At 41.0% G+C, this 17,661-nt stretch overlaps 1 protein-coding gene across 2 annotated transcripts in view; it reads left to right on the forward strand.

Moving 5' to 3' along the window:
- cdc42bpb (CDC42 binding protein kinase beta (DMPK-like)) overlaps positions 1-17,661 on the forward strand; it is a 68,449-nt gene that overhangs the window by 18,037 nt on the left and 32,751 nt on the right. For both annotated transcript variants that reach the window (XM_053675536.1, XM_017456133.3), the window contains exons 2-6: positions 4,611-4,702; positions 12,350-12,433; positions 12,882-12,977; positions 13,123-13,271; positions 15,002-15,095. In XM_053675536.1, coding sequence (XP_053531511.1) covers positions 4,611-4,702; positions 12,350-12,433; positions 12,882-12,977; positions 13,123-13,271; positions 15,002-15,095 — 515 coding nt within the window. The remainder of the gene's footprint in view (positions 1-4,610; positions 4,703-12,349; positions 12,434-12,881; positions 12,978-13,122; positions 13,272-15,001; positions 15,096-17,661) is intronic.

The raw sequence follows: 17,661 nt of genomic DNA on the forward strand, positions 1-17,661 counted from the left end.
GGGCATAAAAGCAAGTAATAAAGATGTTTGCAAAAGACTTTAGTAATTTGGCAGATTTAAATTTAGCTCAAAGAGACTTTTATGAGTCAATCTAGATCACATGATGCCCTCTGAAGATTGGAAACACAAAGGGTGGCACAACATTTTGGTTCATAAGTTTTTCAACCTCCCGGAATGAACCGTGTCTTGTATAGACCTGAACACAAATAGGATTTCTAAAATTATTTGCTGTCGTTTACTCTTCGTATAGCGTTATTAGTGAATTGCTTTTGATTGATAAATATTCCAACATCAATTTAAATATTTGTATTTGAAATACAATGTATTTTATATAAAAATATTAAAATTAAATATCCCATCCCCACACGTCTTCTGTAATTCCAGAGCCGATATAGGCATTTTTATAAAAAGTTCCAATCATGGTCAGTGCCCTACGTGTCCGGTGTTTTTTGAACCATTGGTGAGGGAAAAACAGTGTGGACTCTGTTAGTCCATGTTTAAGGACTCTTTCCTCCTCCCACTGGCCTGTGGTGGACAAAGAAGGCCTTCTCATTTCCTGACTTGTTAATCTTCTCTTGGTTATATGTGTTTTGGGATGAAGTGGGTTCTCCCTCCTGTGGTCACTCTCACTCTCTCCGTTGTAATGATTGTAGTGTCTCCAGGCGCAGGCAAATGTCAACTCTGCGCACAAACGTTTATTTCAGAGAGGCATGTAGTTGGATCATTTCCATACTTCCAGTGCTGCATTCATTCAGAGCTCGGCTTGTTTGGCTCAGGCCGGTGTCCAGTCACTGCGGTGGGTCGAGGCAGTACGGTTAACATTTTAGGGTGAACGGTTGATTCATAGCATGACTGGCAAAGTAAATATTTTTCCTACTTTTCCTTTGACTTTTGGCCTTCATTAAGGAAAGACCAAGACACTGTGGATAACTTTTACATCAGACGATTGTAATGTAAAAGCAACAGCAGGTCTCTCAATTTATCCGACACTTAATGTCATAATCAGGAAATGGTGACATGCCATGAAGGTGACCACTATGTCAAGCATCTTTAGCCATTAAAAAGATGTTCATTATGATCTGACTCATCGCTCATGTGAAAGTGTTGCAATTTTGAATAAATTTCATATATTACATAAACCAGATTGACTATATTTACATTTTGACACATGACCTGATATCAGTAGCATAAATTCGCTGACTATGTTTACATGGACAGCAGTAATCTAATTATTGACCTTATTCATGACCTGATTAAGGTGTTTACATGAGTTGCTTTTAGAATATTCCTTTCATGTTCCTGTGTTACATGTTATAGAACATAGATGAATTAACAGCACACGTCATTATGTCACTGCGCCACACCGTCTGACGTTCCCTCCAGAATTTCACATATCAACGTACAGTTCGTGTTCGTTATGGGACAGTACACAGTTTTGGGTGTTTCAGTTTTAAGTTTACGAACGCTTCAAGTGCAGTTAATTATTTGTCATGCTATACGTGTAAATAGACGACTGCTTGAAGCCGTGGGCTGCGTCCCAAACCGCGTACTTGCCTACTATATAGTAGCTGAAATATATGCGTTACTCCTATTATATAGTATGTAAGTACATGGTTTGGGACACAGTCGTGCTCTCTTGTTTTCCGTCAAACGGTTGAGCACTGCCGTGTGTGTGTACGTGTCCTGTCGCAAAATGCGGTGAAAACTCCCACACGACGTTAATACTGTGATTAAGGTGTGTACATGTCTATAATGCGCTTCGATAATGCGACTAAAACAGGAATACTCCACGTCTTCATTCCATTTGTGTTTACTTCGAGTATGACTTTAGTCAAATTAAGGTCATCAGAAATCGCTGTTTACATGGTGGTTTCTTTATCAGAGTACTGTCTTAATCGGGTTAATACCAGATTATTGTTGTCCATGTAAATGTACTGACTGTTGGATGGATAGTTGTATGTCCATCTTTCCAGTAATCTAATTCCGTAAGCAAACTACAGATTTGGCTGACTTTAAATGGGTCAGTCTTTCAGTTAGTCCTGAGTTGGTGCTGCTTTGACAGCTTTAGCCTCTTTTCCAGTTTTCAGTCAGTACTGTAAGATGGATGAGTATACACCAATACTTGTCAATGCAGTATTTTGACAGATTTTTTTTCTTTTTATTTATTGCACTGGACACTGGTGCTGCGTTTGTGTAATTATAATAGTTTCTGGTTTAGACTGAGCTTTGCACAATATGGAAAAACAAACCATAACTGAACTAATGAGCACGAACAATCATGGATCGAATGGATGAGCGCTTTAACCATTCAGCCCTACGTTGGAAAATAGGCTTCTGGGTCTTTTCTCTGGTTTGCATTTGCATGAAAGCGTAAGCCAGTTTGGCTTTTTGTGTGAATGGGCCTGTTTTGGAGAAGCTGAAGCAGCTGCTGAAACAGCAGTCATCTCTCCGTTCCACCGGGACCTTACTCAGCCAAAAAAGATCTCGGACTTCTGTGAGGAGATGTGTTCATTTTGTTTTGTGTCGGTTTCACACGCTTTTCCCACCTCATTGTAACTGAGATGACGAGACTTGTGCTGATTACAGACATGTTGCATTATTCATGCGGAGCAGATTATCAGACTACATCTAGGATACCTCCAGCAATATTAAAGAACCGAATTCTAGCCATGAAGAGTGCGTCCAGAAAAATATGACCCTCAACTTGTCCCACAGACCTTAATATTTTGGACATCACGGATAATGTATGGTTATGATAACAATGCCAGATGCGAGTGTCGGATCTCAGACCGCTATCATCCTTGCAGGATTTCAGTGTCTTCGTCCATTATTGCTTGTAGATCCTTTCCACTTTTCTGCATCTGTACATGAAGAACTGTACACTTGTATAAAACTGCATCAGTGTGTAAATGTTGAACTAGTTGTGGTGATCATTTATGTCCGTTTTAGTTTTTAATTTTTAAACGCAAATTTATATGAGAACTGGAATGGCTTCAACAGCGGATACAGGCACCGATACTGTAAATCTGTAAGAATAGTGTGTGTGTGTGTGTGTGTGTGTGTGTGTGTGTGTGTGTGCGCGCGCACACAACAGCTTCAGTGCTGTAGATTACTGACTGTAAAACTTGGTGCCAAGTGCTCGGCTCCTGCGTTGGTTCTCCACGTGAAAAGCAGATGATGCACTTTTCATGCTGCACTAAAAGCCCCTCCCCCTATAAAGGGTCAAGGCTGTGGGGCAATGCGAGGGCAGCGTTTAAAGTCCTTGGCTTTAGGAGTGCTAAACGTCTTTTGTGCACGAGACTCCGCACATGTCCTCATATGGTGAGCGCTTCGGGCCAGCTAAGCCTCGGCTTGGGCGGCTGCCAAACCCCCTGCCGTGCCTTGTAAAAGACAAGGGAGGAGTGCTTGTGGATGCGGGATGCATTTTCTTTGTTCTTTCAACTGTGTAGTTTTTAAATAAGACTCTCAACATTTTAAACAATTTTTCAAATTGCAGTGTCGCGTATCCACACATGCTGATCTTGATCATTGTTCTGGAGGTTGGTTAAGATGGGAATTCATTTTTTTTTTTTTTTTAGATGACCAATGAAAATAATTCCTAATTGGTTTGGGCAGATAGTTGAGTAAAATATTCCTGAGTTTCTATGAGTTGGAGAGACGATTCCGTGTTAGTAATAATACATATCCATAGCACATCACACACCTCATACCCCAGTTAAGATTTGCCCTGTGTCATGAAAGGATTTTTCTACAGAAACTTAAATTGGATACCCGAATACACATAACCTGATCAGATAATAAAAATATACAGTGTAAGCGATCAACTATGTTTATTTTGTTTCTCACACTGCGTTTTAGTTAATTAGTGAGCTAAAATTGGCCAACTAGCTCGGGCAGCTTGGATCTCGGACACCCTGAGCCTCGCAGAGAGGGAGTAAAGTCACACCACAGACCTGTGTGAGCACCGTGCTTGCTAAAAGACAGCCTAATGTTAAAGGCTCTTGTGTAATGTTTTGCTTGTTCATGTAGTACTCACACACTGATGTGCACAGTCATTTAAAAAAAAATTTTTTTTAAATTCTCTTACCGGTTCTGTAATCCTGAGGGGGTAAAAGAAACCACAACAGCAGCAGACGATTACATAATAACCTGCCTAATAATTGCCTAATAATAATCCTTTGTGTCTCATGTGCTCGGGTCGGGGCCTAAACGGCATAATACTGTACTTAATAGTATGTCTCGCTGTTGGTGTTGATATGGTTTGAGACTGGACCTGGAACAGTCCGTTCACTCCACACAGCGCACTTGATACTTGACCACTTCGCAATAGTGTTTTTCTGCCAGAGATTGCGAAATTCCCCAAGCATGTGTGTCGCAGCTTTAAGCTTATATCCAGAGCATGAATAACTGTATTGTTAATTGTTAATAAATGTAATTCTAGAGAACATTGTGATGTTCTGGAATGGTGGTAGACCGCTAGGCAAATGGTTCTGTACAGTGACTCTTTATAATGAATGGGGGGGACAATCAAAAAAGTGATGGTTTATGATACATGGATACAGTGTTAATTAAGATCCTCTCACTTTCTCTCTCTCTCTGTCTCTCTGCAGTGAAGCCGTTCACCACTACTGTAAAAGACATGCGGCTCCACCGGGACGACTTTGAGATGCTCAAGGTGATAGGCAGGGGTGCCTTCGGAGAGGTAAGCCAACCTGAACTCTCATCACACGTAGCCCATCTCCAAAGACTACGCTCCACATCTTCCTTCTGTGAGATTATGCGAGATCCCTCATACTGATCAGTTCTGCAGTGTTATTACATGGCATATACATATCCAAGAAAAACCCAGTTGTTATTGAAACAGCAAGCGGTTTAGCAGTCCTGCAAAGCTCTTATCTACAGCCCCGAGCTCGTTCCTTCCTCTCCTCCTCCACCTCTTCCTCCTCCTTTGCCTTATTTCTCTTCCTCTTTCGTCCTGTCCGTTCACCAGGGACCCGGCCTGGACTTAATATGCTGTTTTTGGGACAGGACAGATCTGGGTGTTTGAGATGGATCGTTTGTTGAACTGTGGAATGCATCGCTCCGGTACCTTTACTACAGGCCCAGGGTCGGGGCAGCGTTTACACAAAGCACACACACTTTCTCCTGCTCACCGTTTCTCACTTGATTGATGGATGAAAGGGTAGCTCGGGTTTCTCTGTCCCACTCTGTTTTTCTGCGTCTTCTGTATTAGCCTCTCTGCGAACCTTATTGAAAAGCATAGAAAAACAGATCATCAGTACAACACCAGATTACAACTCGCCTCGGCTGTTTCAGTTTTCTTTCCAGTCTAAACCCTCTCGCGGAAAAGCTTTGCTTTATACTGTGGCTTTTTATTTTTTGGGAAAAAAAATAAATTCTAGCGTTGCCAGTTTAAATTCTTTCACTGTTCTTCAGTTTCATTCCAAGAGTTAGACTAAGCAGGCGTGTAATCAGACAGTCCGAGAAACGTTCAGATTGTCCTATCGCACTGCTGCGCATTTGAGCTTTAACAGTCCTGAGACAAAATCATTCTGAAATGAGCTGTTACAGACGCGTAGCCTCGTGACAATCAAGTTGGATTCGAAATGACGCTCGCAATAAAATTAACTATGTTCACTTAGCTCTGAGCTTACATTCTTTACACGAAAAGCCTCTTTCTTACTTTTTTTTTTTTTTTTTTAATATAAACGCCTGCTCACACACTTCAGCCTGTTTGTTAGTCTGCAGAGCTAAGTCTGGAGTCAGACGGTTGTTGTGGAAGGACGTGTTGGACCTCGTACATATGTGACGCAGTAAAGAGTGGAAAGCTAACCGAGCAGTTTGACATCATCAGCCAGCGGAGTTATCAGTGTTTACTGTTAAAAAGCACTTTCACATATTTCTCTCATGAAATCTCCTTATACAGGCATAAACCGTACAGTACGGACCATATATACACTGTTGTACCTCTGACACTGTTAAACGATTCGGACCACTTCAGCCCAGATTTTTCCCACTTTACAATGCCAGCACGAGTGCCAGTAGTGGCACAGGAAGCAGGGCAGGATAGCGCAGCTTTCAGGAAGGGCTCAGGAAATGAACACCATCTCAAAGGAGAGCCGGTTACAAAAATAGTGTTTCCCTTCACAGATAATACATTGTGAAGCGCGCACGCACGCTCCTCAAGCTCTGTTTAGCAGTCTCTCCTTCCCTGGATTACTCATCCATGTGGCCTTTCCCTGGTTAAGGATGTGGCTTATTTCATTTGAAGGATCAAAAAAGAGTCAGAAACCTTTTAGACTATTTTGGACTTTTAAGAACGCTTTCATTTTAAGAGTCAAACTTCTGTTATTGTTGGACAGCATCATATTTGTTTTTTTTGTTAAAGTGTTCTCTAAGCTTGAAATCCCTGCTGGGAAAAAAAAACCCCAATAGAAACCATTACGGAAATTCTAATGGTTTCCATTACACATAACCATCAGCTAACTATTAAAACCATTACCATCACTGGTCTTTAATGGTATCCACTAGACCAGAGGTTCTCATCCTTTTGTAGCTAAAGTCCCTGCAAGTCTCCCCTATCATGTGGCACACCCTCCCCCCTTCCCCCATACTGGAGGAGACCAGGTCTAATGATTATCTATTCTATATAAAATCTATCTATATATAACCTAAACTATAATCTGTTTTGATGGATAGACAGACACGCCCCCTGTGTTGAGAACCACTGTGCTGGGCATAACATGCACTTGGCATAATAGAAGGCAAAAATACCTGTATACCATTACAGTTCCCATTAAAACCAATAATATTCCCATTATAACCATTTAAAACCATTACAAATTCTATAAGGGTTTCTATAGGTCCCCCTCAGTAGGGATTAATGACCTCTTGTTATCTGGGTGTGTGTTTTTCCACTCTTCTACCAATGACAGTGCTGTTTAACTGGAAGATGGAACTGGAAGCATTTTAGTTTCTTTGATTGATCAAGACCCTTGAAATAAAGTTGAAATGGCTAGCAGAAGCCTAATTCGGTTTCAATCTCCATCAGAATTGATCAATCACCACGATGTAGAACCACACTGGGTTTCATAAAAGTTTTAGACAAGGCCACGGTTTGAACCAGGTTTCAGTTTCAGTCCTGAAATTCCTAAACGGGAACTGTTCTATTCATTTACAGACCTCATAGCATTTTCACCCTCGCTGTGTTGTATTGTTTTCTGTGCTGAAGAGTGTGTGTGTGTCATTTCCACTCCCAGCCGTTTCCTCTAACTTAAACACTGCAGGATGCATTTCCAGGGAAGTCTGTGCATTTCCTCTGTATGATTGATGTATCCCCCTTCTGAAAGCAGAGTGTTGAACAGGGAGGTTCAGGACTGCTGCATGACTGGTCTCTATAGTACACAAGTTTCCATGCACTGAGCCATGCACACCAAACCATCCACTCCCTCTGCCTCCCCTGAAACTTGTTCTGAATAAGTCTTCACAGGAAGAGAGAAGAGAGGAACGCAGAGTGGGCCTACATCTGCAGTGCGTGTGAAAAGCGGGACTTTGATGAAAGCTTTAGTGTTTGGTTGACGGAGTACAGAGACGGCTCACTAGGAGTTGACTCGCGTTTCCGAATCGGAGAAAACGTGTGAATTCTGGGACTTTCGAGAGGCTTCTGCGCATCGTTTGTGTGGTTATTACTTGAATTTGGCACGTAAAGGCTTCTAAACCCTACATTCTCAAAACCACACCAAAAGGGACATGTAACCGTTCATTCTCAAAGAGCTGCAGGCAATGGAGCACCAAGTAACATGAATTTAAATCAGTTATTTCACTTCTGCGCCTGTTGGGTATGATGGTTAAAGATGGGAAAAGGTAGACGTGTTAATCTGTTAATCTTTATTAGTATAAATAAATAATAATAGTTCCATATGCCACATGATTGAAGTTTAATGTAAATTGATTCATGATACATTAATGTGATTGTCGTGCAAACATGAAAAGCAGGAGAAGAACGTCTGTGTTCATTAGTAGAAGACAGAAGACCTATTTTATCAGCTGCACTTACCGGCATTCACAAAGAGGCTCGCGTGCAAAGTCAGAATTTTAAGGAGAAAGGACGCAGTTACCAATTCTGTGGGTTCTAACGGAAAAGTAATATAACGAGTAGTGTAGTGAATTTCTGTTGGCAGGGAGTAACAAGCAAAATATTATTTTTGAAAAGAGTAACGAGTAATAAATGACTTTGAACAACAAGCCTAACTCTGGTGATTAGCACGTTTGCCTCGCGCTTCCCGGGTTAGGGGTTTGAATCCCGACTCCGCCCCGTGTGCACGGAGTCTGCATGTTCTCGCCGTGCTTCAGGGGTTTCATCTGGGTACGCTGGTTTCCTTCCCCAGTCCAGAGAAATGCGTTGTGGACTGATTGGCATTCCCAAATTGTCCATAGTGTGTGAATGTGTGTGAGATTGTGCCCGGTGATGGGTTGGCACCCCGTCCAGAGTGTCCCCCGCCATCTGCCCCGAGTTCCCTGAGGATATACTCTTGGAAAATGGTTGGATGGATGGTGTGGACACGTCCTCAGTGTCTGCAGTGTAAGGTAATCCTAAGATGATTTGCGTTTGACACCTCGATAAGATTAAAGTACAGTGGGTTTTTTGTTTGTTGTACAGATGTGCCAGTATTGTTCCTTACAAAGAATCTCGAGTGAGAATCGTGATCTCGGTCCTATGCTAAAAAAAAATCCCTATTTCATCAGGAATCATGCAGCCGTGATCCCGTGACTGTACGTCTGAAGTGTAATTAGTTTTCCTGTCAGAAATCAATACAAATGTAGATAACAGTAGATCTAGAGTACATTTTTTTTAAAACCCAGAAAGCAGTGGCACATAGTTTTATGTTAATTTTGAAGTTTGCATTTGCTCCTTTTTCAGCAAATGTTTTTGGGGTTTTTCTTTAATGCGAATGCCTACAGTTGCCAGACTAAACTGAGGAGAGAAACATCTTCCAGTTCTTTATTTATTTCACAATGTTTATCTTGTATCAGGTTTGTACAGTGAATCACTTGTGCCCTAGATAATAAGGTCAAAGTACATTCGAGACCCAACCCCGTACACAGAGCTGTTAGTGTCGGTACACACTGAGGGATTGTTGTGACTTTGATCCTGAACTGGATCTTCACAGCTATTTCTCTTCTCCTTCTGCATTTAAGTTGGTTAGAGTTATGAAAGTACTTTTTCTTGTTTATCAGTGCTGATGAGTGTTACAGTCACAAGCAGAAGCTAGCGCTGTTTTTAACATGTAAAAGTCTGGTGTTGACAGGAGCAGCAGCGTTTGTTCCCTCGGGCGCTGACTGTATGTGACGCCTCTGACTTTTGTGAGAGTACGCCGAGTAAACTTGTCCAATCATGCAGCGGCGTGACACGACTCTGGCCACACACACCTTCCTTTTACATACCGCCCCGCCTTTCCAATCAGGTCAGGCTGACTGCCTGTGTCAGAATCTGTGTCTAAAAAAGGAGAGATAGAAAGAGGACAAGAGACACTTGGGGAGGAGGAAACGAAATGGATTCTGGGCACATTGGGTTTGGTTTGTTTTTGTAATGAGGTCAGTTATCTGGTGTGGTGAGGAGTCTGTCTGATGCACAGTGTGTGTGTGTGTTTGATTTTTTTTTTTTTTTTTTTTTTTTTTTTTTTTTAAAGACTGTTCCCAAAGTGTACCTTTCACATAGTTTCCCTGTGACTTCTCCTTTATTGTGTCTCGACCTATTTTGTGTCTGTCTGTCTATCAGTCTGTCTGTGAGCTAGCCGTGGATCTCTGAGTGTTAGCCTTTTGCATGCAAGTCGCAGTTGTCCACAAGTTCTCTGCTGAGGCAGCACATAGTGATCCAGGATTTAGCGCTTTTGCAATCGCAGAAATTAACACAAAATCTAGCAAACCCTACAATTCTCAGAGGAGCTTGTGATTTTATTTTAAAATTGCTGCAGATTTGGACCAAGACGCGTCATATGACGTCATCACAATGCACATTCCGCTAAAGCACTCTTCTATTTAAAAAAAAAAAAAAAACCTCCGCCTTTAATTCAGGCAAATATTAAATAAACCGATTATTCCCGGTTATTTGCTTTAACCAATGACCATAGACGTTGTACCACATGACCTCACACACGTGAAGCACAGCAAGTCTACAAATCAAAAAGAAAAGTGACAATGCGAGACAACTGAGAGTAAATTCTTTAATGACAGGAACTTGTATTGAGAAGGAAGAAACTTATCCTAAACAAATGTTTAATCTCCTTTCCTTAATATTACCTTCGTAATTACTAAATAAACAAAGATAAAAATGAATGAATCATGGCTCTCTCAAAACTTCCCAGTGACGCATGACGCGTAGAGCTCATTTAATCAAGACCGGTGTTCAGAACAGAAACGTGATCTGCCTCATTATTTGACCAGCTGTTAATATTATTGGTTTCCAAGGGTGCCGGTTTGCTTCGAGAAGTACTGTGCGCTGTAATAAAACTCTTCAATTATAAGGACATGATGGCTTTGGAAGCCCTTTAAAAAATGTTGTTATGGATTACCTCACCTACATTGTGTTGCCCATTGCAGGAAGTTGTTAGATGATTTATAAAAATAAATAAATAAAACTCAGCCAGAGAACATGGCTGATTAATTTGACTATTTAGAAGTTGGTACAACACCTCTGCCTTTTTATAACAGAGTATGCAACAATACTAGGATTGCAGCACAGTAATGTGAGTCGTCTGTGTCTTGGTGCTCAGTGTTCGCAGAACTGAAGTACCTTTGTGTGCATGAGTTTCCCAGCCACCTGTGCACCTTTTTTTTATTATTATTATTATTATTATTGTTGTTATTATTATTATTATTATTATTATTTAAAAAAAATTTAGAGTGTATTTATTTATTTATGTTTTAAAAGACCACGTTTGCTGAAACTGCTCAGCATGCTCAGGTCGTCCGCCCTCACATGCGCTATTGAAGATGTGTTTAAACAGCATGCTGGGTGTAGGTTTTTTTGAATTGTAGGAAGATGTTGTAGTTCCTCCTATTGATATTTTGACAGTAGAGTTTACAGTCTGCTTTGTTTTGATTGGCATCATTAACCGTGAAATGCATCCAGTGTTGTAGCATTGTGTACGAGTATGAATAACTCTATCGGTAGTGATGTATCCTTGGTCCACGCACGTGGGTTTTATCATGGAGAGAGGCTTTTTATTACAGATGCCACCCTCGCTGCAAATAGCGATAAACAGATATTTTTAGAAAGCCTTTGAATCGGTTTCTTTCACAAAGTATTACCTGAAGGGTTTTAACACATTACACTTTCAAATAATGTTGGGCACAAAACCAAAAAAAAGTCATGTGGACACGTCCCAAGTGTCTCCAGCTTACATTACACCTAAGCTGGTTTCCTTTTAACTTTTGGGAGGACACACTGCACTGTTGACTTTAATCTTAAACGATTAAAGTTTTATACTAAATAGCAGTTATTTATACTCAGTACAAATGTGGTAGTGTTGTTTCCATAAAAAATCGATCAAAGAGTCGTGAGTAAGAAGCGTGACCTCAGTTCTAAGTGAACAAATTCGTATTTCGTCACACGATACACAAAGCGAATGAATAACCAATTACACTGCAACCGTTAAGATCCTATAAGCTTGTAGCCATCTAAGTGTACAAACTAAACTCTATAAGCTATAGGCGGAGCATCTGAGGTAGACCTAAATTAACGCTAGTTCCCTCTTGTTTGTAATTCATATCCTTAGCAACCTGTAGCTGTTTGTTTTGTTTCAGACATATCGTTATCACCATGCTGTCACTCATAACGCACGCTCTTAATCCCTCTCCCTGACATGCCGTCATTCATGCAGGGTGTGTTTGTCCATTCCAAGCCCACAACGTCGGTGACAGCCCTCTTCTCCTCCCTGTCTCGTCCTTTCTTTCACCGATATGCTGCTCTTGAGAGGAAGTCTTTATCCACCTTCACACGCAGCCATTGTCCTATTGTCATGTTTCATGGCGTCAGTGTGTTTAACAGGTGATTGAATGTCAAACGCTTCCCACCGTTTCAGGCTCGCTGCCTGCTCGTGCATTCTCCGTATCAGATGCATCGACAAGTAAAAACAGCATTTTGAAAGTAGCACTTTTCCCAAGTGATGTTAACCCAAGTAGGGCAAATGTATAAAGATGAATACATCATGAGAAAACATGCAGAATTATTCTTAGGCCCATAATTGGGCTGCCTTGTAATTGATTTTTTTTTTTTCCTTTTTTTTTTTTTATAAGCATGTGCTAACCTTCCTCAACCCCCGTTTTTCTTCTCCTTCTTCTTCTTCAGGTTGCTGTGGTAAAGATGAAAAACACAGAGCGCATTTACGCCATGAAAATTCTGAACAAGTGGGAGATGCTGAAGAGGGCTGAGGTAAAGTCTTTTTTTCTTCTGCTTTTGTAGGTCTTTTTATGTACTTTTATTACCTTTTGAACAGACCCTCATGAAATCGGCCCATACAGCAGCATCTTCTTGGAAACACAATGAAGCAAACATTAATGTATTTATTTACCCTAAGCATACTAATGCTACCGATACCGAATGCGAAGGACACAGCCAATGCCCGAGATTAAACCTGCTCAGTGATGAAAATGTTTTTTTTTTCTGCTCCATCTTGACCCAGTTTCAGCACAATGAGCTTTGACAGTAGCCTCAGGCTTCTTTATCAGGAGAGCTTTTGTCAGGGTGGCTGGTCAGGAAAAACCCACCCAGAACACCACCACCCAAATTATAGTAACACTAACATGCCTGTGAAGGTTTATTAGAATGGCAGAAAGTACAATGGTCACACAATTTTTTCACACTCCTGTTCTTTTTGTAGACTGCCTGTTTCAGAGAGGAGCGGGATGTTCTGGTGAACGGAGACTGCCAGTGGATCACGACCCTGCATTATGCCTTTCAGGATGATAATTACCTGGTGAGCATCTCCATCTGTCTGTAATTACAATTCATCCATGGCCTAAACTGATTAACAATGCTCATACGCTGTGGCATAGACTGTTTCATTCTCGAATTTATAACACATGGAGATAATAAGTGAATGGCAACGTCCTGTTCTTTAGTACCTGGTGATGGACTACTATGTGGGCGGAGATCTGCTAACACTACTCAGCAAGTTCGAGGACAGGTTACCTGAGGACATGTCCAAGTTCTATGTGGCAGAGATGGTTCTTGCCATTCACTCGATCCACCAACAGAATTATGTGCACAGGTAAATTTTGTGTGTGTGAGAGAGAGAGAGAGAGAGAGAGAGAAGGAGAAATACAGGATACTGTAAAGAAGCAGATCAGTTGCTTGTAAAACCGGTTTGCTTGCATTGAAGGGCTTAGCAGGTCAGGTAGTTAGTGGTTTGCTCAGTTTGAATGAGTTCGTGTCTGTGTATACAGGAATTTGTATGCTTGCACATAGGCGCTGCATGTCAGAGTAATGAAATGGCCACCGATGCCACTGGTCTGTGGAGGTGCAGAGGGCTTTTCCTGTGTTACCCAGTGGGCATGGCCTGTACCGAACTGCTATCCGGTCCAGCTGAGCTCCTTTTCCTTCTTACTCCGCCAGGTCCTGACTGCTCAGTGCAGCTTCCTGAAATGCTAACAGTATTTGCACCATTTCTAGTGCCAGTTAAAACAAAGAAAGATGAGCTTTACCAGATATCATGTTTCAGGAAAGAGTAGGTAGAATCCAACTGATCATAGGTCATATTATACATGTCATGTGTTACTGGCGCTGTCATGGTGACATACACAATTTCTCAGGCAAAAACATGGTTACTTTTAGTTACATAAGGGTTTATGGAGTCTATATAGACACTACGTGTCCATGTGATCTAAAGGGGCTTATAGAGTATAGTGTCTCTAAAATGACTGACAGGAGGTGCAGCCAAACACAAACATACATTCTGGAATGAAAATCAGTTTTCCAAATGGGTCTTCTATGTGCTTTGATAAATTTTTAATATGACCATGGATTAATGCATACTTCTTTTGAAATAATGTTCTATATACACACAAAGCACTTTATTAGGAACACCTGTATATCTTCATATTCATAAAATTATCTAATCAGCCAATGGTGTGGCAGTAGTGCTATGCATAAAATCATGCAGATATGGGCCAGCAGCTCTGGGCAATGTTTACATCAACCATCAGAATGGGGGGGGGGGGGGGGGGATCCATGGCCCCAACCTGCCTTGTGTTAACAGGCCAGGCTGGTGGAGGTGGTGTAATGCAGTGGGGAATGTTTTCTTGGCACACTTTGGGCCCATTAATACAAATCAATCATCACTCGATTACCACAGCCTATTTGAGTATTGTTGCTGACCAGGTGCATCAATTCATGACCGCAATTTAAAATTTTTTCTAATGGCTACTTCCAGCATGATAATGCACCAGGTCACAAAGCAAAATAATCTCAAACTGGTTTCATGAACATGACAATGAGTTCAGTGTTCTTCAGTGGCGTTCCCAGTCACCGGATCTGAATCCAGTAGAAAACATTTAAGACGTGGTGGAACGGGAGATTCACAGCATGAAAGTACACCTGAAAAATCTGCTGGGACTACATGATGCAATCATATCAACATGGACCAGAATCTCAAAGGAATGTTTCCAACATCTTGTGGAATCCATGCCATGGAGTATTGAGGCTGTTTTGAGTGTAAAGGGAGGCCGTACCCGGTATTAGTATAGTGTTCCTAATAGTGTTTGGTGAGTCTATCTTCAGTGGTTATTTGTTCAAGTAATGAACAAAATGACTAATGCACCTTTAAATAGATAATGTGTCCTAAAAGTAAAACTGAACGTTTTGCTCACACAGGCTTAATCCCACGTTTGCTTTGATAACATGGTGATGTCTCACATGTCAGCCTTGATACAGTGAAGAATGCATTAGTACTGAGAACAGAGAAACTTTTTGTGCTGTAACGTCTTTCTTCTTCTTTTACAGGGATATTAAGCCTGATAATGTTCTGCTTGATATGAATGGCCACATCCGCCTGGCTGATTTTGGTTCCTGTCTACGGATGATGCCAGACGGCACGGTGAGTGAGCGTACAGCTGCGACGTCCAATCCCAACTTGCTGATAAGTGAATGATTTCATCCTCCTGCTCCTTGAAATGATTCTTTAAAATGAAACCTTTGGATGTCACTTCATCCATACCAGTATGTTGTGAAAGCACTATTCTGGCCTAACAGAGATAGATAGTGCTACAATATTGTTCCAATAACTACAAAATATACCCCAAGATCACAGTTTTAACCTGTTTTAATTTGTGTAAGGCAGGTAGTAAAGTTAGAATTAAAGGAAATCTCCGCCCTGAATGACATGCACATTAATCTTAATAATTAACTTGTGATTCATTGTGAATTCAGTTTGATTTATATAGCTCTTTTAACAGTGGTCATTGTCACAAAGCAGCTTTACAGAAATCTGGATATAGATTTCGATTTATACCTAATGAGCAAGGCAAGGGTGGTAAGGAAAAACTCCATGAGACGACATGAGGAAGAAACCTTCAGTGGAACCAGACTCAAAAGTTATACTGCTTCGTGCTTGAATCTGATTGGTCATGAGGTGCATGTTATTAACGTATAAGAGCATGGTTCAGACAGTACTTCCGTAGGGTAATATTAATGTGCCTATTCTAGTTCATTATTACTTCTATAGTAAAAGCTCATACACCGGGACTTGTGTGGCAGACTCTCTAAGCTTAGACTAATAAGGGTGTTTTTTTTTATATATATATATATATATATATATATATATAAATGAACCACATTATAAATCGTATAATTGTTGTGATTCTGTTTTTAGGAGACATTTATTTAACATTTTTGAAGGAATCTCGATTGTAAGTGCTTTGTAAGAGTCGGTTTACAGCATGGGGATGTGTTCAGGGCAGAGGGGTTTGTGTTCTGGTTTCTTGGTAAAATGACAGACTTCATCATGGCTATAACGTAAGTGAGAACAGGAACTAACTTGTCTCTCGGACATTCCGCATCAAATCTAACTACAAACCGTTTAAATGCACAGCATGTCATTCCTTAATAAATGAAACCTTGTAATCATTGGCAAATTGTTGTAGTATAAGTGGAATAACACACTTCAGACCATGCTGTTACATGAAAATTATGTACACCACTTGCGTATCATGCTGCATAGCGTTTTTCAGCATTACCCACAATGCCATTCGAGTACCTGCTGATTGTGGTGCCAGTAGAAATTATCCCTTGCTTTGTCTTTATGTAAAAAGAGTGCTGCAGCAGTGCTTTACTCCTTTACTCTGTCCAGCTCTCTCGACTATTTACCCGTACACTCTGCTCAGAGTGTGCCATCATGCCCGTACTGTCAGATCGCTAATTAACCAAGTCTAGTCTCTGCCATAACTGCGTTGTTTAGGTTAACCTTGGAGTCCAATTTTGTTGTCGTTCCACTACTTCTTAGTCAGAAAAAAAGAGAAGCGGTTGCTCCTTTTGTTTTGAATAACTACTAGAGAAAGCTGACCGTTATCCCATATGTAAGAGGTCATTCATATTTCTTCACTTGTTAAACGCCGTCGTAACGCCGCTAGCAATGTCCACCTATGCCGTCAGTGTGACAGATATTAGCACCCGAAATGCTAAGCCATATCACATCCTCAGTCTTTAGAGACACACTACTTCTTTTTTTTTTGAATGAGAGTGAAGCAGTATGTTTCCAGGCCAACCAGTCAGCCCCAGTTTTTAATCTGGTCAATTTCTGTCATTCATCAAACTGCTGAGTTGATGAGCTGCTGAGGAAATGCTGAGTGGATATCTCGCAAAGCATCCAATCAGATCACCTTATTAAATGTGCAAAATGCAGTCACGGTGCCATAGGGTCAGGCTCAAATGGTTAACCCAGCACAATCCTGATTAGACGTTAAGTAGATGAGATTTCAGCAGGACTGTCCTTGTGCATTGTCCCGGGTTGAGTTGTTGATAACAGCTGTGATTGAATCAGGGTTTCTTCATGTAGTTTCAGTCCAGTTGCCTAGAATGGTGAAATTAAGGCCCTGCTGAGCAATTAGCTTTCATCACTGCAAGCCATGTGTTTATCTCTTTCACTGATTGTTTGTGAAGCTGTAAACAGTACTGATTGGATCTATATCAACCTTGCCTTATCAGGCTATCTTTTTTTTCACTGTGTTTGCTTGATCAGCATGTAGTTACATCATTTATTTCCCTTGAAAGTGCAAATTCAACTCGGAAGGAAACAAAGGGGCTTTCAGTTTGAGTGTGTCTGAAACCTTTAGTAGCATGACTGTGATCGCATGGGCTGGTGATTACTTTTGCTACTTTTGAGTGTGTGCAGGCGGGCATGCGGGGTGTGTGTGTGTGTGTGTGTGTGTGGGGTGGGGTGGGGTGGGGGGGAACAGTAAGGACAGATTAGTATTTGGACGCTTTTGTTTTTATTTTATAAACTTCCAGTGCATATATCCACTTTAAATGCACACACAATGTCTGAGGTACTGTACAACACTTCTTTCTCCAAAACATGACAAGCTAAATTGATGACAGAGTTCTATTTTTATTTCATCTGACCAGAGTACAGCTGAGGTTCTACGTTTACATACGTCTTGCAGAAT

Source organism: Ictalurus punctatus, chromosome 25 (genome assembly GCF_001660625.3).
Source record: "Ictalurus punctatus breed USDA103 chromosome 25, Coco_2.0, whole genome shotgun sequence".
NCBI lineage: Eukaryota > Metazoa > Chordata > Actinopteri > Siluriformes > Ictaluridae > Ictalurus > Ictalurus punctatus.